The sequence below is a fragment of the Schistocerca piceifrons genome, chromosome 8 (assembly GCF_021461385.2).
Source record: "Schistocerca piceifrons isolate TAMUIC-IGC-003096 chromosome 8, iqSchPice1.1, whole genome shotgun sequence".
NCBI classification, from domain to species: Eukaryota; Metazoa; Arthropoda; class Insecta; order Orthoptera; family Acrididae; genus Schistocerca; species Schistocerca piceifrons.
Window position 1 is genome coordinate 150,972,169 of NC_060145.1, and position 22,810 is coordinate 150,994,978.

Sequence of the window (22,810 nt, forward strand, 5' to 3'; positions counted from 1 at the left end):
ACGACTTTCTTTTGTATCTGGCGAGCAGCGTTTTACAAGTGGTATTTCGATTTGCTTACTGTATTTTATTCAGTTCATGCGGAACCCATTTTCCCACTTCCTGCACCCCAAATCTTTCAACCGGTGAGAAACGGCCTTCTGCGTCACATTCAATTGTTCCGTGAGTTCCTTCGTCCAATAGAGCATGCAACGTGTTGTATTTGAACCTTTTCGGTGGTTTCTCACGCTCGTCGTTTCTCACGTCAAAATCACCACTTTTGAATTTTTTGAACCACTCGAAACACTTTATTTTCCCAAGAGCATGTTTGCCTAAAGCTTCGACAAGCATTCAATGCGATTCTGTAGCAGGTTTCTTCAAATGATAACAGAAAACCAATGCTGTCCGCAAATCGTAGTTCTTAGGCACAAAACTCGACATGTTTACGGATTTGCAACAGATATCGATGTATGGAACTTGGATTACTGTGTGTTGACATTTGTCGTCAGCCGTTACAGGAAGCAGATGGCACTGCAGACGCGGTCTCGCGGGCCATACACTGACGGTTAGCACCATCTATAGGAAAACTCCAGTTTCATACTTCTACACATGGTATACTATTCTTACTTAACAACTTTTATCATAAATTGCTTCCCACCAAAAATTTCATATTTCTGTTGGCTCCGTGGAGCGGGGAATGCCAAAGTACCTAGCTACGCCACTGGTCATATGGAGATATGGCCAGAAGTGCGTTCATGGGAGGTCCACCCATTTGAAAGGGGAGGTAAAAGATCTTTCACAATGAAGGCATGAGTTACTGACAGCTTACATAAGAAAACACCCGGCAAGTGGGAATGCCGTGTCTGTAGTGTTTTAGCTCCACACTCAAAAGGACACTAATGTCGTCGAAGACGGTAGTGAGCTCCCTCGACAGCACTATCGGGCATTCGCTTCACTGTTGCTGCTGGATCACTCTGGCATGGACGTCCATCGTGAAATGCAGGGCTGAGAAACGATGACCTGGTATACAGACCAGGAACATACGGAATATACGGAGAGGCAAATGGCAATGGAATGGTAGCAGCACGATTGTACCGGTAAAAGTATCCTTTCCGTCCGGCAACCTCACCATAAACTGTTTCCTACTGTGTTCCGTCGTTTGAGTGAGATAGGCTCGTTTACGGAAATGGTTAACCGTGAAAGGCAGATGGGCCTGGTACGTTCATAGGACGTGGAGCAACAGATGTTGAATACTGTAGGATATGATCCCCGAATCAGCACCAAGTAAGTGCCCGCCAGCATTGTGTGAGCTAGACGACCGTGTGGAACAGTCATGATGGCAATTGCCACTACATGTATCACTTACAAAGCTTGCAAACCTTAGTACCTACGGTTTTGCCTCCTCGGAGACCCGCTGTGGACCAACTCACTCGCTTCAAAACCTGGACGGAATAAAAAACTGCGTATAACATCCTACAAAACTGTTCTCCCTTTAGGACGTTTGGGCTGCTGATTAGGAATCTGATGTCAGAATTACAAAAATTATAATTTTAGCGGATTTGAGTAAAACTTTATGTATAACGCATTCTGAGGTTGCCGATAACGACTTAGAATTAAGAATTGCCGTAATGAAATGTTTTATTCAATACTTTACATTTTTCAGCCGCAATCATAGTCACAATCGTCGCTTGTGTCATTACTACTTTCGTAACGGTCGCTGTCGAATTGTCCACGGGGAGATGGTTCGGAAAGCGGACCTTTTACCTCAGGTGGCATCTGTTTACGTTCTTCAGCCGCAATCATAGTCACAATCGTCGCTTGTGTCATTACTACTTTCGTAACGGTCGCTGTCGAATTGTCCACGGGGAGATGGTTCGGAAAGCGGACCTTTTACCTCAGGTGGCATCTGTTTACGTTCTTCAGTTGCCCTTATTTGGACTCTCGATGTGGATGGAGCCGAAGATGCAATAAGACAATAAAATACGACGGGCGATTTGCGTGTAAAATCTTCTCGGCAATGCCGGATATCCTTATTCCGAGCTTCTGCGCATCTTCACGTAGCTGACTAGTCGGCAACGCAGCAGCTTCGATTATGCCAAATCCGTGCATTGAAACTACACTCCTGGAAATTGAAATAAGAACACCGTGAATTCATTGTCCCAGGAAGGGGAAACTTTATTGACACATTCCTGGGGTCAGATACATCACATGATCACACTGACAGAACCACAGGCACATAGACACAGGCAACAGAGCATGCACAATGTCGGCACTAGTACAGTGTATATCCACCTTTCGCAGCAATGCAGGCTGCTATTCTCCCATGGAGACGATCGTAGAGATGCTGGATGTAGTCCTGTGGAACGGCTTGCCATGCCATTTCCACCTGGCGCCTCAGTTGGACCAGCGTTCGTGCTGGACGTGCAGACCGCGTGAGACGACGCTTCATCCAGTCCCAAACATGCTCAATGGGGGACAGATCCGGAGATCTTGCTGGCCAGGGTAGTTGACTTACACCTTCTAGAGCACGTTGGGTGGCACGGGATACATGCGGACGTGCATTGTCCTGTTGGAACAGCAAGTTCCCTTGCCGGTCTAGGAATGGTAGAACGATGGGTTCGATGACGGTTTGGATGTACCGTGCACTATTCAGTGTCCCCTCGACGATCACCAGTGGTGTACGGCCAGTGTAGGAGATCGCTCCCCACACCATGATGCCGGGTGTTGGCCCTGTGTGCCTCGGTCGTATGCAGTCCTGATTGTGGCGCTCACCTGCACGGCGCCAAACACGCATACGACCATCATTGGCACCAAGGCAGAAGCGACTCTCATCGCTGAAGACGACACGTCTCCATTCGTCCCTCCATTCACGCCTGTCGCGACACCACTGGAGGCGGGCTGCACGATGTTGGGGCGTGAGCGGAAGACGGCCTAACGGTGTGCGGGACCGTAGCCCAGCTTCATGGAGACGGTTGCGAATGGTCCTCGCCGATACCCCAGGAGCAACAGTGTCCCTAATTTGCTGGGAAGTGGCGGTGCGGTCCCCTACGGCACTGCGTAGGATCCTACGGTCTTGGCGTGCATCCGTGCGTCGCTGCGGTCCGGTCCCAGGTCGACGGGCACGTGCACCTTCCGCCGACCACTGGCGACAACATCGATGTACTGTGGAGACCTCACGCCCCACGTGTTGAGCAATTCGGCGGTACGTCCACCCGGCCTCCCGCATGCCCACTATACGCCCTCGCTCAAAGTCCGTCAACTGCACATACGGTTCACGTCCACGCTGTCGCGGCATGCTACCAGTGTTAAAGACTGCGATGGAGCTCCGTATGCCACGGCAAACTGGCTGACACTGACGGCGGCGGTGCACAAATGCTGCGCAGCTAGCGCCATTCGACGGCCAACACCGCGGTTCCTGGTGTGTCCGCTGTGCCGTGCGTGTGATCATTGCTAGTACAGCCCTGTCGCAGTGTCCGGAGCAAGTATGGTGGGTCTGACACACCGGTGTCAATGTGTTCTTTTTTCCATTTCCATTACGGTAGTGTGAGAGTCCTTTACAAAAGTAGAGCCTCGCAGAGGTAATTTTGAAGCCAACCATTTTGTATAATGTCCGTAGTAGTTAAGTTTTAAGTCGATATACATCATCACACCGGTTAAAAATGTTATAAATATAGCTTCTGCTATGCTACCCATTTTATTTTATCCTGACAGCTAGGCAGGATTGCTATCATATATTAAACGAGTGACACAGACAATTTCCGAAATATGTGTCGTTGGATGATTCACTGATTACCATTAACTGTCACGGCAAATGTCGTATCTACTTGAGACTGGAATGACACCGGAGCATTGGTCTAGTATACTCCAGTACAGCCTACGCAAGGTTTCTCAGGACTAAAGTTGGAACGCGCACTTTTTTATTCTATTTTGTCCTTTGTGCTCATTGTGGGCCGTTGTGCGACGTTTTTATCGCTGGTTTGTTGCAGTGGCCGTCAAATGATTCAAATGGCTCTGAGCACTATGGGACTTAACATCTGAGGTCATCAGTGCCCTAGACATATAACTACTTAAACCTAACTAGCCTAAGGACATCGCACACATCCATTCCCGAGGCAGGATTCTAACCTGCGACCGTAGCAGCAGCGCGGTTCCGGACTGAAGCGCCTAGAACCGCTCGGTTACAGCGGCCGGCCGCCGGCAATCGTGGTCTAGGATTTCTGTCATCCTATCCACAGACGAGGCTATCTTTATGCTTTACAACACTCACCTGTGGCCTACGGAGAGTACCCATGGTTTAATACCAGCGAAACCGAAGCACCAGTTCAGCCTCGATCTATTTGTGGGGATTATTGGCGACCGCCTCGTTCGATCAGTCATTTTTCGAAAACGCCTCACAAGCGAGACATATCTTCACTTCTTGCAGGTGACTATATCTCCCTTGCTGTAAGATGTGCCTTTGGTTGTACGAAGTGTAATGTGGCTACATGATGGTGGGTCAGCTGACCGCATTTCATCTAGCTTGGCCGACAGATCGGACGACGTGACTCAGTAGCATTGCCTGCCCGGTCGCCGGACCTTAAGGCTTTAGATTTCTACCTCTGAGGGCCACCAGAATCAAACTGTGCGCACCCAGTCCATCCGGGACATGCAGACACTGGAAGAACACCTTCATGCCGTCTTTGAGACCATTCGGTTCCAGGATGTGACATTTGTACATATACACAGGTCATTGCTGTGTTGTGTTCGTGGATGCTTCGAGGTCCAAATGGTTCAAATGGCTCTCAGCACTTTGGGACTTAACATCTGAGGTCATCAGTCCCCTAGAACTCAGAACTACTTAAACCTAACCAACCTAAGGACATCACACACATCCATGCCAGAGGCAGGATTCGAACCTGCTACCGTAGCGGTCGCGCGGTTACAGACTGAAGCGCCTAGAACCCCTCGATCACACCAGCAGGCGCTTTGAGGTCTGTGGGGGCCACTTCCAGCATTTCACCTGATGGTGGTCACATGACAACATTCCATGCACTGCATTGAACTGTACAGATATGATGAATTAATGTGCACCCCGTAGTAAAGATATCACGCATTTCTGCGCCATGTGTCCATTTGACCAATTTCACTCCTTATCGTTTCAGTGATGGTTTCATGCAGGTTGTCCCCATGCAGCAATATCACCATGTAGAGGGTGAGTCAACTGCCCCTGCCGATGGGCTTTATGCAACCCACAACGCCTTCAAAGTCTATGCATAAGATTTTCATACTCTCTTATTCGCCTCATGCAAACTCTTAGTCCTACAGAAAAATGAATAGGACCTTTTGTTAGGAAATTTAATGTACACTACTGGCCATTAAAATTGCTACACAAAGAAGAAATCCAGAAGATAAACGGTTATTCATTGGCCAAATATATTTTACTAGAACTGACATGTGACTTCATTTTCACGCAATTTGCGTGCATAGATCTTGAGAAATCAGTATCCAGAACAACCACCTCTGGCCGTAATAAAGGCCTTGACACGCCTGGCCGTTGAGTCAAACACAGCTTGGATGGCGTGTACAGGTACAGCTGCCCATGCAGCTTCAACACGATACCACAGTTCATCAAGAGTAATGACTGGCGTATTATGACGAGCCAGTTGCTCGGCCACCATTGACCAGACGTTTTCAGTTGGTGAGAGGTCTGGGGAATGTGCTGGCCAGGGCAGCAGTCGAACATTTTCTGTGTCCAGAAAGGCCCGTACAGGACCTACAACATGCGGTCGTGCATTATCCTGCTGAAATGTAGGGTTTCGCAGGGATCGTATGAAGGGTAGAGCCACGGGTCGTAACACATCTGAAATGTAACGTCCACTCTTCAAAGTGCCGTCAATGCGAACAAGAGGTGACCGAGACGTGTAACCAATGCGACCCCATACCATCACGCCGGGTGATACGCCAATATGGCGATGACGATTACACGCTTCCAATGTGCGTTCACGGCGATGTCGCCAAACACGGATGCGACCATCATGATGCTGTAAACGGAACCTGGATTCATCCGAAAAAATGACGTTTTGCCATTCGTGCACACAGGTTCGTCGTTGAGTATACCATCGCAGGCGCTCCTGTCTGTGATACTTCGTCAAGGGTAACCGCAGCCACGGTCTCCGAGCTGATCGTCTATGCTGCTGAAAACGTCATCGAACTGTTCGTGCAGATGGTTGTTGTCTTGCAAACGTTCCCATCTGTTGAATCAGGGATCGAGACGTGGCTGCACGATCCGTTACAGCCATGTGGATAAGATGCCAGTCATCTCGACTGCTAGTGATACGAGGCCGTTGGGATCCAGCACGGCGTTCCGTATTACCCTCCTGAACCCACCGATTCCATATTCTGCTAACATTCATTGGATCTCGACTAACGCGAGCAGTAATGTCGCGATACGATAAACCGCAATCGCGATAGGCTACAATCCGACCTTTATCAAAGTCGGAAACGTGATGGTAAGCATTTCTGCTCCTTACACGAGGCATCACAACAACGTTTCACCAGGCAACGCCGGTCAACTGCTGTTTGTGTATGAGAAATCGGATTGAAACCTTCCTCATGTCGCCGGCCGAAGTGGCCGTGCGGTTCTAGGCGCTGGAACCGCGAGACCGCTACGGTCGCAGGTTCGAATCCTGCCTCGGGCATGGATGTGTGTGACGTCCTTAGGTTAGTTAGGTTTAACTAGTTCTAAGTTCTAGGGGACTAATTACCTCAGAAGTTGAGTCCCATAGTGCTCAGAGCCATTTGAACGTTCCTCATGTCAGGAAGTCGTAGGTGTCGCCGTCGGCGCCAACATTGTGTGAATGCTCTGAGAAGCTAATCATTTGCATATCACAGCATCTTCTTCCTGTCGGTAAAATTTCGCGCCTGTAGCACGTCACCTTCGTGGTGTAGCAATTTTAATGGCCAGTAGTGTTGGTAAATTTTGTACTGGGATACATTTTCTCCAGCGAAAACGTATCCCAGTACAAAATTTAACTGCATTAGATTTCCTACAATAATGTCCTGTTCATTTTCTCGGTAGGAATAACAGTTAACATAGAGGGGAAGAGGACATGAAAATCTCGCATGTGGTGTTTCAAGGTGTTGCTGGTTGCATAAAATCTATCGGTAGTGGCAGCTCAATCGCCGTATAAATGCAGCTGTAGCTGGCAGGACTTGGTGAGACGGAGTGTGACGCGTGCGCGTCCTGTGTGTCGCCAGGGTACGGCAGCGTGTCGCCGCGGACTCCGTGGGGGAAGGTGGTGACGATCGTGTACGCCCTGGTGGGCATCCCGCTGATGCTGGTCTACCTGTCGACGGTGGGCGACGTGCTGGCGCGCAGCTTCCGCCGGCTGTACGGCCGCCTCTGCGGGCTGGGCGGCGGGGGCGGCGCCGGCCACCACTCCAGCGCCAAGGCAAAGCTGGCCGCCGCCGCTGGCGTCGGGGTCGGCGTCGACTACCCGCACAAGGCCGTCAACAGCATCGCCGCCGACGGCAAACTGCTCTACCCGCACCACAGGCACAGGTAAGTCCGCCCAACTGGTTCAGAGGCAGACCGTCTGTTAAATCAGGCCTGTTCACCGACCTCCTCGTGCGAGCTGGCAATCGCTCGCGCCTGGCGCGCTGCCAAAACCTCACAGACAAACACAAGCTAAACGATGTCAAAGTTAGCGTGTGGAGGGCTATGCGTGAAGCGTTCAGTGAATTCGAAAGTAAAATTCTATACACCGACCTGACAGAAAATCCTAGGAAGTTCTGGTCTTACGTTAAATCAGTAAGTGGATCGAAACAGCATATCCAGACACTCCGGGATGATGATGGCATTGAAACAGAGGATGACACGCGTAAAGCTGAAATACTAAGCACCTTTTTTCAAAGCTCTTTCGCAGAGGAAGACCGCACTGCAGTTCCTTCTCTAAATCCTCGCAGGAACGAAAAAATGGCTGACATCGAAATGAGTGTCCAAGGAATAGAAAAGCAACTGAAATCACTCAACAGAGGAAGGTCCACTGGACCTGACGGGATACCAATTCGATTCTACACAGAGTACGCGAAAGAACTTGCCCCCCTTCTAACAGCCGTGTACCGCAAGTCTCTAGAGGAACGGAAGGTTCCAAATGATTGGAAAAGAGCACAGGTAGTCCCAGTTTTCAAGAAGGGCCGTCGAGCAGATGCGCATAACTATAGGCCTATATCTCTGACATCGATCTGTTGTAGAATTGTAGAACATGTTTTTTGCTCGCGTATCATGTCGTTTTTGGAAACCCAGAATCTACTCTGTAGGAATCAACGTGGATTCCGGAAAGCCGGCCGCGGTGGCCGTGCGGTTCTGGCGCTGCAGTCCGGAACCGCGGGACTGCTACGGTCGCAGGTTCGAATCCTGCCTCGGGCATGGGTGTGTGTGATGTCCTTAGGTTAGTTAGGTTTAAGTAGTTCTAAGTTCTAGGGGACTTATGACCTAAGATGTTGAGTCCCGTAGTGCTCAGAGCCATTTGAACCATTTTTTGATTCCGGAAACAGCGATCGTGTGAGACCCAACTCGCTTTATTTGTTCATGAGACCCAGAAAATATTAGATACAGGCTCCCAGGTAGATACCGTTTTCCTTGACTTCCGAAAGGCGTTCGATACAGTTCCGCACTGTCGCCTGATAAACAAAGTAAGAGCCTACGGATTATCAGACCGGCTGAGTGGCTGTATTGAAGAGTTATTAGCAAACAGAAGACAGCATGATGTTCTCAATGGAGAGACGTCTACAGACGTTAAAGTAACCTCTGGCGTGCCACAGGGGAGTGTTACGGGACCATTGCTTTTCACAATATATATAAATGACCTAGTAGATAGTGTCGGAAGTTCCATGCGGCTTTTCGCGGATGATGATGTAGTATACAGAGAAGTTGCAGCATTAGAAAATTGCAGCGAAATACAGGAAGATCTGCAGCGGATAGGCACTTGGTGCAGGGAGTGGCAACTGACCCTTAACATAGACAAATGTAATGTATTGCGTATACATAGGAAGAAGGATCCTTTATTGTATGATTATATGATGGCAAAACAAATACTGGTAGCAGTTACTTCTGTAAAACATCTGGGAGTATGCGTATGGAACGATTTGAAGTGGAATGATCACATAAAATTAATTGTTGGTAAGGCAGGTGCCAGGTTAAGATTCATTCGGAGGGTCCTTAGAAAATATAGTTCATCAACAAAGGAGGTGGCATACAAAACACTCGTTCGACCTATACTTGAGTATTGCTCATCAGTGTGGGATCCGTAGCTGGTAGGGGTGACAGAGCAGATAGAGAAGATCTAAAGAAGAGCGGCGCGTTTCGTCTCAGGGTTATTTGGTAAGCGTGATAACGTTACGGAGATGTCACTTATACCTCCCGAGGAGATCACGAATGTAAAATTAGAGAGATTCGAGCGCGCACGGAGGCTTTCCGGCAGTCGTTCTTCCCGCGAACCAATCGCGACTGGAACAGGAAAGGGAGGTAATGACAGTGGTACGTAAAGTGGCCTCCACCTCACACCGTTGGGTGGCTTCCGGAGTATAGATGTAGATGTTGATGTAGAATGGGGTGGCAACAGGAATAGGAAGGGGAATGGAGGAGATTTTTTTTTCATCAGTCTTCTAGCACTGGTCTGATGAGGCCCGCCACGAATTCCTCCTCATCCGAGTAGCGCTTGCAATCTACGTCCTCAATTATTTGCTGGACGCCGTCGAGTCTCCGTCTCCCTCTACAGTTTTCACGCTCTACAGCTCCTTCTATTACCATGGAAGTTAGTCCATGATATCTTAACAGTGTTTTCTATGTATTCCTTTCCTCGCCGATTCTACAGAAAACCTCCTGATTACTTACTTTATCAGTCCACCAGTTTTCAACATTGTTCTGAAGCATCACATCTCAAATGCTTCGATTCTCTTCTGTTCCGCTCTTCTCACAGTCCACTTTCGCTTTCACACAATGCCGTGATGCAAACGTACATTCTCAGAAATTTCTTCCTCAAATTAAGATCTATGTTCGATACTAATAGACTTCTCTTGGCCAGGGAATGCCCTTTCTGCCAGTGCTAATCTGCTTTTAATGTTCTCCTTTGAAACACCCCCGTTTAAATTCCTCTGTTGGGTTTTGTAAAACAAAAACAAATTGTTTACTGTTCCTGAGTCACTTTTGCAGTGTATTGTCTCAATAATTGTCTCGCGATTTCTAATTTCACCATAAACATGTTATATTACACTGTTTCTAGTTGAAATACTGTAATTTTAGTCACGGTAACAACAATACCGAATTATTTTTGTACTAAAATCGTCCGATAATTGCAAATGTCTTTCCACTGAAACCAAAACTTGTGCTTAATAAACCATTTCTCGGATCCGAAGATTGCAACTGTCCTTGGCACGGGAGCCAAGATGAAACACCCCCGTTTAAATTCCTCTTTTGGGTTTTGAGTAATTTACCGAAGCTGCCAAATAGTTAATTATGATTATATAACCGTGTGCTTAATGGATGAAAGGCTGTCGGCTTTTCTGCTGTGGTTTCGGGGGTATTTCAACCGAGTGCGGCTGTTCTGAGACGGAATAGTTAATGATTGAAAGTTTGTCTATTATTAAGGACCACAAAGGTTGCGATGTACAAATTGATATATATTTTCTACTTACACACAAATTCTGAGGCAGTTGCTACCTTCGCCTTACACGTCTAATTACGGTTATATCTTTTTATTGGTTGCTGATTTTCAGTACTTCGTCACACGAGATGATGATTGTTAACATTCACAACAATCCTCACTGCAATCCATGGTTGTTGCTGGCCGACGCGGTTGACGCGAAACACGAAATTCGGCACTTGTCACTTTTCCGTTTCATACCACTCGCGAATCGGTATTAGTGAGGGTCAACCCCATGACGATCAGGGGGACGCGCTCACTCGTCATACTCCGGTGCATTTTACCATTTACAACTCACTCGACCACCATTCTTGCCCGTCTCTCCAGCACCACTTCTCACTCGACACTCTCCAGTACTACTGCGTACTCGACACTAGGTTCACTGCCTCCCGCAGCGCTCGACAATCGATTCCTGTCTGCTATCGACCTGGGCATCGGACACTAATATCTATGTTCGTGGGATCACGGATCCCTTACACCTTTCTCTGTCCGTCGTAGGTTATTTTGCTGCCTGGGTAACAGAATTTCTTAGCTGCGTAACTCCAGCGCAAGTTGGTAGCGCATGCGTTTTGTTTACTGTTATTTTGACGCACATTTTACTTGGCAAACATTGGTTGGTTTGCGAATGGGCGTATCCGGAAACCAGTCACCTACTAAATAAACTTATTAAAAATGAAATTCCTCCAGCTGTACTTAAGATTTTCTATTTATTTCGCTACTAGTTACGACGTAGCGTCAACGCCATCTTCAGGCCCGTACACTTTGATGAAATCAGTTGTGTATGGCTCAGTCTAGAAGTCCACGTAACTAGTTACTGCTAGCCATCCATGTGGAGCACGTGTTGGTCTCACCGCGGACTTCTAGACTGATCCACACACAAATGATTTCATCAAAGTGTACGGGCCTGAAGATGGCGTTGACGCAACGTCGAAACTAGTAGGGAAGTAAATATAAAATCTTAAGTACAGCTGCAGGAATTTCATTTTTGATAAAAATCATACCAGTTTAAATATGGATGTACGAATACTAAATAAACATCCATTTTGGTTGCAACTCTGGCTGTCGCTGTTTGCATCAGAATTCCTTAACTTCATCTACTTCGTGATCACCAATCCTGATGTTAAGTTTCTCATTGTCCTCATTCCTGCTACTTCTCACTATTTTAGTCTTTCTTCGGTTTACTGGTTGGTTGATTTGGGGGAGGGACCAAACGGCGAGGTCATCGGTCCCATCGGATTAGGGAAGGATAGGGAAGAAAGTAGGTCATGTCCTTTCAAGGGAACCATCCCGGAATTTGCCTGAAGCGATTCAAGGAGATCATGGAAAATCTGAATCAGGATAACCGGACGTGAGCTTGAACCGGTCCTCCGAATGCGAGTCAAGTGTTCTAACCACTGAGCCACCTCACTCGGTTTCGATTTACTCTTAATCCATATTGCGTCCTTAGACTGTTCATTCCATTCAGCAAATCCTGTAGTTCTTCTTCACTTCTTATCCTCAATTTTCTTTCCATTCTTCTCTGTATTCTTCTCGTCAGCAAATTAGATGCACGAGCTGCTAAGCTGATTCTGAGGTAGTTCTCCCACGTGTCGGCTATTGCAATTTCCGGAATTGTGTTGATGACGTTTTTCTAGAAGGCAGATGGTATACTGCCTGACTCATACAATCTACACACCAAATTGATTCGTAAGATATAGCCTACGTGCTACATTGTTAAGAAAGTCCAGCCTATATCCAACCCTTCAGCTACGAAGAGCAAAGTGTGTTTGTTTTTCTTTCACGTTTCTAACATTTGTTAAATGGTTCATTTCTTGTATATCTGTTGTATTTATTAGATTATGTGCTCCATTAACGTTTGTAGTCTTTCTTCTAATCATTTGAAATGAATTTCTTAAACTTAAGAGAGGCATCCTTTACCCTTCGTACAGAAATAATAAAGTTTGTATGGACTTGTTTTGTTTTGTTTTATTTATTTTGCTTGTCAGGATGTATTTCCCCAGGAAACTATAAATCACGTTGTCCGTTTCACTAATCATTTTAGATAATAATTGTGGGTATACAACAGCTCTAATCTGAAATCCTCTTAACTGCTGCCAGTTGCGTGAAACCGTAATGTAGCTAACAGCCTCTCGTCGCAAGTATCAGCCTCTCTTGTGACTATGTTCTTTTTCGTTAAGAGTAGTTTGATGTCGTTCAGCAGCTCCGAAATGCATGTTGTAACCTCCCAAGAGAAAAATTAAATAATAACCTCCCAACAGTAAAAAATATAATTATATAATTCACATTCAGTGTGACTGCCCAACAGATGAATTCCGTAACCTACCAATAATACAATGTGACTAATCTCTCAATAAAATTGTGCCTCACTTATAACCTTTCAATAATTGAGTGTGAATTTAAACTGGTAAATTTGGACGTCAGTAGTGCTGCGGCATGGCCCTGAAAGATCCTTCTGAATAAATTGAAATTCTTACCTCAATTAGGTCGCCGGATAACTCATATACATCTTCTCCTACAAGAATTTTTTTTGGCACAGCCCTGTGCAATGCTGGCCGATAGATCTGTCATGTATAAAAGGAAATAACTGATTTTGCTTTACAATAATCGGGATGACCATGGATTGGAGAAATAAGTAAATTCCTTAAATTGAGATGAATGATTGTCAAAAGTTAATTTTTATAAGAAAGATTATTATTATTAAGAGATTTTTTTAAACATTTACATGGGACAATAATACATATGCGCGACGCTGCTTTTACCTTATACTACAACGCTCAGGCACCGCCATCGCTCCCCACGATCGGCCCAGCCAACGCCATACACACGACTGCTAGCAACAACTTACTCATACTGCTACTGACACTGCTCTTACTGCATACAACACTGCTCTCTGGTCTGAGATTCTCTTACAGCTTACATATCGCAGGCAGCGCGTGAGCAATGCATCGAAATAAGATCTGCTCGAGTGCGCTAGCAACAAATTCCTTGATCATGGACCTCTTACAATGTTTCATACATTCTTAGGAAATTACGATAATCATCGGCTACCAGCTCCTTAAGTAACAGAGCATGGGTGAGTTCCTTTCTCTCCATTAGCCAATCTTTGCCCGTAGCTTTCTCTCGGCTTCTTATGACCTTGTTAGCTCTAAAACAGGCACGGAAAACCCAGTTTTTGTTGCTGTGTGAATCCAGGATGATGTCGTAAAACGTTAACTCAGGGAACGTAAAATAAATAAATCACAACAACAGAGCAGAGCTGTGCTCTCTGATTGCAGACGTCCAGGACGTGCTCAGGATGCTACAAATTTGGTCTGTCCGTCGGTAGGTCGATTAAATGTTAGGCGTGTAGGAGGCTCAGTATTCATGTGTCAACATAATAAATTTACGTTAGCTGAATTTTACGTCGGTTCTTGGTAGAAGAACAGTATTATAAACGAAAAGCGCTAGTTTGCCTTTGTTCTACAGTTTATTACCTTTACAGTTCTACAGTTCAATACCTCTTGCAGTTGCCTCATCAACTACTGTTTTCTCTTGTAGTTCTCTCATCAAGTATTGTTTTTATTTTACTTGCTTCATTTATTTAATTCAAAATGTAAGATACGCACAGTTTTGAGTAAAGTGATAATGTTTTCCCTGTTTGCTCCTTTTATATTTGTATACTGTTCAACTTTTTAATTTTTAAAATGCAGTACTACCACACTCTCAACGAACACATTTTCTGTATGTTCCCTCACAGTCCTCCATTTTCCTGCATTTACTCATTTCCGTTTATCTTATTGACATTGTTTACGTTCCTTGTATATTCTGTAATTACACTGATGATTCTGTCTTCTTTTAATTGGTTTGCGTATTACTCTCCATGTTTTATACCTCCGAAAGTAGCCCTGTAAAATACTAAATTTATTTTATTGGTTTTGTTTATTAGTATAAACTGTTATGTAGGATTCTGTTCTAGTTTTTTCCTATTTCCTCCGTTTATATTTATTTACTTTTCAACTTTTTACGTTACATTACCACCACACCGTCAAAAATTGTTATTTACTGCACATTTCTGCTTCAATGTAGATGTGTGACTTCTGTTCCAATATTGGCTTTGTAAGCCGAAAACCGGTTAACACAATAAAATTAATACTACAGAAAAAGAAATTATCACTTTTCCTTTATTATAATAAATTTAACTGTCGCTCCACAAAACTGGATAAGGTGTGCGACCCGCTGATTACTGCGAGCCCGCTTTCCGACAGAGGGCGATCATGCTGTGTCACCGTTACATATGCGACTACTCGCCTCAGATGGAGGAATATTCGAAGACGATGCTGAACTCGACTGAGGCCGCTGGTACCTACGCGCATGCGCCTCCGCGCCGAAGTTTTTTTCAAGATGTTCAAACATGTGTGGATACCTAAGGGACCAAACTGCTTAGGTCATCGGTCCCTAGACGTACACACTACTTAAAGTAACTTAAACTAACTTACGCTAAGAACAACACACGCACACCTATGCCCGAGAGATGACTCAAACCTCTGGTGGGAGTTGCCGCGCAGTCCGTGACACGATGCCTCAAACCGCGCGGCCAAGTTTTGTTATATGAAGTCAGCGAGTGTACCAGAAACCTCGAGTGTTCAGTGTTGTGCGTCTCCCTTCAGTGTTGCTACTTGTTTTTTTTTTTTTTTTAACTCTTGCGAACAGAAACCAGACTGTCGCCGTGGTTTTTTAATTGTGCCTGTGTACTTCCTGTGTGTCTTCATTCGCATCGTCAACCCCGTGTTTTATATTTTTAATTTCCGCAACTTTCCGCCATTTTATCGCCTGTTTTAATTGTTTATCCTCATTCTGTTTTCTAACTCTTCTGTAGGCTGTAGAGCGGCCTATGAGGCTGCTGCCAGCCCGCTCTCTCCTCCCTCCCCCCCCCCCCACCCCTCTCTGGAGGGAGCGGGGGGAATCGAAATGGAATAAAGGGAAAGAAACAGCAACCTTCAGTGTAAAACACTCATCTGAGCATGACTGAATGGTTATCAGTCGAAATATCGTGGCAAGACGTCGACTTCATCCGGGTGTAATTCTGAAACTTCGTGAACACTCATTACGCCAGGAAACTTCAAGAATCATCAATACATCTCATTATGTTTTCTGATTTTCTACATTGAACTGTTGAAATTTAAACAGTGTATTTAATATATTTAATTTTTTAAAAAACTTATCAAAAATCTTACCACATAATTGTACTGAAAGTAATTATAAGAACCGCCGAAGTGAAGGATGGTGCACGAGAGGCCGTTCTGTTTCGAAGCTGTTATGTATTGTCAGAGCCAAAGCCGCTGCGAGTTGATTAAGACGTGTGTAGTAGATATGTCAGCGAGTTGTATCCTCTTCGAAAAACAATCACAATAGTTGAGACGTACATGTCTACGGGCTCATTTACGAAAACGCGGGACACTTTTACAAAGCAGTTTCCTGACGTTTCCATGCCAGCAAAGAGCAGTAAACAGGATTTGGCGAAAAAGTGGCGTAATACAGGGTCAGTTGTATCGGGAGAATCGAGCCTCATCCGTTCGTACACTTCCTGTGATCGCGGATATTCGTACACGAATGATCTAGAATCCAAAGAAGCCGATATGTAAATTGCCGCAACAAGTGAGCGTTTCGCGTTCGTCTTGTCAACGTGCTTTACACCATACTGGCATGAAGCCCTACAAAAGGACATGTGTAAAAGAACTAAAAGAGGAAAATAAGACAAAACGTGTGAATTACTGAGCGTGGCTCTGTCGACAAAGTAATCCTGGAGTCGCTGCTGTATTTCATGAGTTATGAAGCCTTGCTTTATCTGATAGTTACAAGTGAACCTCGAGAACACCCGATACTGGTCAACAAACAATCCCTATACGATTGATGAGGAACCTCTCCACTATGAAAAAAAATCGGAGTATGGTGTGACGTGTCAGCAAGTCCAATTGTGGATCTCATATTTTTTAAAAACGCTAAACACTATACATCCGAATCTTTGAGGAATATTAGGTACAGTTGACCGCACATGGGCCGACGTATGCTGCTCTTCAACAGGATGGGGCGACCTATAACATTTCACGCGAGACAATCTCACAATTTCATGAAAGATTCACCGAAGAAAGCACTGTCGGCAAAGGACTGCGGCCGCCGCGTTCGCCGTACCTAACCAATAGTGACTTTCACCTGTGGGGCAATCTAAGGCAAAAAGGGTACGCAAATGACCCAGAAAAGAATACTTGAAGGGCAATATTCGTGATGAACTGTTGACAGTTGACGCGGGAGAGTTGTACGCACCTAGTGTAATGTAAAAGATAAGATTGTTACTGTAAATACAAAAATGGTTCAAATGACTCTGAGCACTTTGGGACTTAACTTCTGAGGTCATCAGTCCCCTAGAACTTAGAACTACTTAAACCTAACTAACCTAAGGACATCACACACATCCATGCCCAAGGCAGGATTCGAACCTGCGACCGACTGTAAATACAGATTTTTGCGTTAGCTTATTTGTTATTTCTTTATTATCTGATTATTATATGTTTATCTGTTTGTTGTTGTATCTGCTAGTGGCATGCAACTGTTCGTACTTACAATTGGCGACCAGTCTTTACTCGGGGCCAGTTTTTCGTGCGCCACCGTATAGATATTTCTACTGCGAATACTGACAAACGAAAGATTTCACTCTGCCTACAAAAACTCAGTATTGTTGACAACGTAACGGAAATCGCTTGCAGCATGTGCTTTTAAGTACGATTTTTTATCGTTACGTAGATAACAGCTTAGCAGTTTTTTTAGGTTATACAATAATTCATTCTATCTCATTTTTATCTGCTGGTAGTCTGAATATGACAACTGGCTCTTAGAAATCGTAACAGTATTGTGAAAGAAACACTCAATTGACAGTGTCGAAAACATTTAGAAATGAAAGAAGCCGTCCTGCGCTTTTCGACTGCGTAATGCGCTCGTAAAAATGTAAGATTTATGTAGTTATAGAATTAATTCTTCGTTACATGCACAACCCGTTAGTAATTATTTCTACGATAGTGTTCTGAGGAAGTGCAAGCAGGCGTAGGGCAATCCTTGTGACATGCCACTGACTACCTTGGCGAAGAGAATTAAGGAAATTACAAGTGTATTTTTACTGACTGAACTGCGTAAAATGATGATGAATGCTGAGGTAGTTACACACATTAAAATTCGTGTAATTGCATGACCAAAATTCATCATTCAGTGACTGTCGGAAATATACCGTTCTAAAAACTTTGTATTTTTCCAAATACAGAAACCAAGTAATTTTAGTAAGTGCAGGCAGCGATCGCAAGAAATAAACTGTGGAGCAGCCACAAGCCGTCGGTTTCGTTTCTCAAACGCAAGCACCTTCAGAACTGTAGGAAACTGCAGTGTCTTACAACATTAAACGAAATAAAATTCAGATTCAACATTTAACTCCCATAGTTTAAATGATCTGGCTGTCTACACCGCCGGCGTCAGATACAGAATGGAGTAAGTAGATGTTGTAAACACCTGTAAATTCTACAATGAATTACGTGCAAAAATAATCCAGCAACACATACCAATTCTTGTTTGGAGAGCCAGAGCCCCATTGACTTACACATCCGTGGAAAACTATCGCATTAAGCCCAGTGTAGTACAGAAAAAGAACAACATCATTATATTTCTTCTAACATCTACAATTTTTACGAACATTAAAACACATATATTTAAACTGACATAATAAAATTACAGATTAAAATCATAACCGCCGCTTTTACGAGCGTTACTGTACATATAGCACGTCATGCTTGCAGCAGATCATGAATGTCGTTATAATTAACCTAGATCGTAAATAACCGTTGTGAATATCCTTTGCAAACATGATAGCAGTGGTTATACTTCAGACATTTAATATGTAAGTTCTTAATCTGCTAGACACTGTGCGATATTAAGTGTACGTTACCTTGCGTACGACAACCATCCCCCACTCTGTCCCGCCATCCTATTCTATTCGCAATGAGTCCAAAAGAAGAAAGACCCTCACTGCAATTTGTTTATCATTTCTGCGGCGCTCTCGTGCTAAAAATCTGATTATTCTTCTTTGAACCGACTCTGTCTCTTCCTTCGTTCCAATTTAGCAAGGGCCTCACATCAACGAAAGACATTGAGAAATTGATGGAATAAGTGTTTGGTATACAACTTGGTTCGTGGCTGAATGGCATTACTTTAAGGTTATGTAAGCTGATAAGTGTTTTATGAGTTTACTGTTCATTTGCTCGGACCTTTGTTGGCCGCCGCATTGCTTCTGGATCGGACTATTCGTAGGCACCGTTATCGGACAAAGTTACTCCACAGATACACTTGTCACTGTAATAATGTCCACGGGTCATGTTTTCTTTCAGTCTCCTACTTCGATTCGCCAATACAAGTAACTTAAATATAGTGTGACCGAAAGGGGTCTTCAAACTAAACTGTTTGGGATTTACAGTGGCTTTATTGTATCTCAAGTTCACGGATGGATCCCTACGTCGATCTAGAGGCTATTCAGCGCACATAAACACACACACACACACACACACACACACACACACACACACACGAACACACACACACATTATACATATCCTCATTCGAGTTAGCCATTGCTGCTTAGATTTCATTTGTTCGCCGTAAAGAAAAATAATGCTGACCCTGAAACGTCCCCTTGGAAAAATTATTAACGACTGTACGTTATTTGATACAAAGACAGCTGAGTAAAACTGAACGAACTCGGGTAGTTCTCTCTTTACTTATTCAAATGGTTCAAATGGCTCTGAGCACTATGCGACTTAACTTCTGAGGTCATCAGTCGCCTAGAACTTAGAACTAATTAAACCTAACTAACCTAAGGACATCACACACATCCATGCCCGAGGCAGGATTCGAACCTGCGACCTTAGCGGTTCCAAACTGCAGCGCTTAGAACCGCACGGCCACTACGGCCGGCCTTTACTTATTCTGATCATCAATAACCTGACACACAATATTTTTTAGCGCAACGCAATCTGACTTTCAATAATCCCTACAAAAGAATGGCCCTGACTAACTATACCTATACCTTTCATGAATCACTTGCCTCACAAAAATCTTCGTTACTCGAACTACTGCAATGCAGAGAGCCAGTACTGCCAGCTAAATAAAATATTGTAACTACTGAAGGCACTAACTACTGATAGGCATAGTTAGCAAATGAAAGGTTTTGATAGGGAACAAACAATATATTTATTTGCCTTAATAACGTTCAAAAGTCATCACGGGGCAAGGGATGTCAATTCATGACATCTATCTTTACAGATTTCCTTTTTCTGGCAGACACACGTCCAGATCGTCCGCTTATAGCAACCTCTCAAAACTCTGGCATCTCTCTCTCTCTCCACATCCGCCATTGCTGACGGCTCACCTCCAACAGCGCAACGCTACGCGCTGTTCACATCCAACTGCCCAACACCACACAAGCGAATGTTCCAACAATGAGTCCAATCAGCCACAGACTGCACACAGCACCGTCAGCGATTTTCATACAGAGCGCCACGTGGCGTTACCAACATAAAAACCTAAACAGCCTACTTACAACCCATACGCGCAGTGTTATCAATAACATAAATACTTCGCCTTGCTATTCGTGCGAATGCGTTCGCGCCCCGATTCGTCCTTCTTCGTTTCATTAGCCGATCTTGTAGACTAACTTCCGAAGCAATTTTTCTACAGGAACCGAAAGCTTGAGCCACTACGCAGCTTGCTGAAAGGGCGTCCCAGCGCTACCTGTGAATTTGCGAAAAAATGGTTCAAATGGCTCTAAGCACTATGGAACTTTGTATCTGAGGTCGTCAGTCCCCTAGCCTTAGAACTACTTAAACCTAAATAACCTAAGAACATCACACACATCCATGACCGAGGCAGGATTCGAACCTGCGACCGGAGCAGCAGCGCGGTTCCGGACTGAAGCGCCTAGAACCGCTCGACCACAGCGGCCAGCTGTGATATTGAGTCCAACAGAGATGGATGTGGGTAGGATTCGATACGTCGTAGCGGCTCTGATATCTGTACCCAAAAAATTTCTACGATGAATCCCAGTGTAGCATAAGTTTCTACCATAAGTAGATTCTTATAGGGTTTCACTTTTTAAAGAGAACCACAGCGGATCATGCAGACAAACAACGACGGATCTTCTCGATTACTTCCCCACATTACGCTACATTTATTTCTGTTGGGGTACAGGAGTCATTCTTTACAGCAAGCGAGGATTATCTACAAGTTCCATGCAACAGATCGATATAATCAAAGCGCATCTACTGACAGAGGTCGATTGTAGACTGTAATTATCGTACAGCAGTGGAACTTCTACATCTACATCTACGCAGATACTCTGCAAGCCACCGTGCGGTGCTTGGCGGAGGGTACCGTGGACTACTGCTTGTCATTTCCCTTCCTGTTACAGTTGCAAATAGAGAGAGGGAAAAACGACTGTCTGTACGACTCCGTATGAGCCCTAATTTCTTGTATCTTATCTTCGTGGTCGTTACACGCGATGTATGTTGGCGGCAGTACAATCTTTTGGCCATCAACTTCAAATACCGCTTCTCTAAATTTTCTCAATAGTGTTTCTCTAAAAGAACGTCACCTTCCCTTCAGGGATTCCCACTTGAGTTCCCGAAGCACCAGCGTCTTACATGCGGCCTCCTTTACAGGTGAACCATTCTTTCCTAAAATTCTCCCAATAAAACGAAGTGTACCGTTTGCCTTCCCTACCACAGTTTTTACGTGTTCGTTCCGTCTCAACGTTACGCTCAGATATTTAAACTACTTGACTGTGTCAAGCAGGACATTAGTAACACTGTATCCGAAAATTACAGGTTTCTTCTTACTACTCAGCCGCATTAACTTACATTTTTCCACATTTAGGGCTAGCTGCCATTCATCACACCAACTAAACATTTTGTCTAAGTCGTCTTGTATCTTCCTACCGTCACTCAGCTTGATAGATATTCTAATACGTTAATGCGGAAACGATTTACAACAGAAAAAAAAAAAATTAGTTCAGTTTTGGCCACCAGGTGATCTGGCACTGCGAATGCAAGAAAGACATTAGAAATGTTTCCACACGTTATGAGTTAGAAACGAGATGCGGGTAGAAAAGTTTGAACAAATGCGAAAGACATAATATTCGTTTTATAATTAACTGCCGTTCACACGATTGTTACAGTATGAACAACGAAGACGTCTACAAGACGCTGTGCAGCACCAGATTTGCACCCGGCGACCACAACTGAACTTAATTTTTTTCCAGCGTAAATCGGATCCCTATTAACGTATTAGCATATCTACCAAGTTACGCTGCCATACGATAATTACACCGTACACTGGATCTCAACAAGCAGCTGCACTTTAATTATAAGCGCCCGGTATATCGCTGCAACTCTCCCCCCGTGTACAGCTGCTTTCCTCTGTGACAGGGGCGTCCAATCCTTTAGCTTACCTGGGCCACGTTGGCAGAAGACGAATATTTCTGGGCCACACAATATATGTTTAACACTACAATAAACACTGAGCAAAAATGTTTATGGTTTTTTATCCTAAGAAAAGATGGAGTTAATTTCACGTTTTGTGTATGTAACTTTCCTATACACAAAAAAACGATCGTGTGATTGATGTTCACTTGTTGGGCTGCACTGATACTTGCTTTGGACCTTACGTGGCCTGTCGGCCATGGGTTAGACACTTCTGCTATATGAGTTATGATTCAGATCGTAGCGTATCATTGTAAATAGATGTTATGTCCAATGTTTTCTAATCAAGGATAGTGAAGAAATATAGAAATAAAGAGGATGTATTAAAATATATAAAAATACATAACATTTATAAAAAATTTCAAAAAGTCTTGTCGACTTTCAAATTTGTGTATACTTTGTTAAAAACCTAAATTTATGTTTGTACATACAGTAAATGAGACTTTTTTTAATGGAAAGAAAATAAAAAAATCCACTGACAAAGCATTAACTTGAACGAAGGATATCTCGGTAAAAGAAAACAAAATTGAGTTTGCTCAAGGAAGATCCCATCCAGAAACAAATTGAATTGCTTTGGAATATAGTGACTACAAGATTATGCATCT

The 22,810-nt window shown here is 44.3% G+C and overlaps 1 protein-coding gene across 1 annotated transcript in view; it reads left to right on the top strand.

Moving 5' to 3' along the window:
* The window catches only part of LOC124712145 (TWiK family of potassium channels protein 7-like), a 340,606-nt gene that overhangs the window by 284,723 nt on the left and 33,073 nt on the right, over nt 1–22,810 (top strand). Inside the window, exon 3 of the mRNA XM_047242442.1 lies at nt 7,214–7,372. Within this exon, the coding sequence (XP_047098398.1) occupies nt 7,214–7,372 (159 nt within the window). The remainder of the gene's footprint in view (nt 1–7,213; nt 7,373–22,810) is intronic.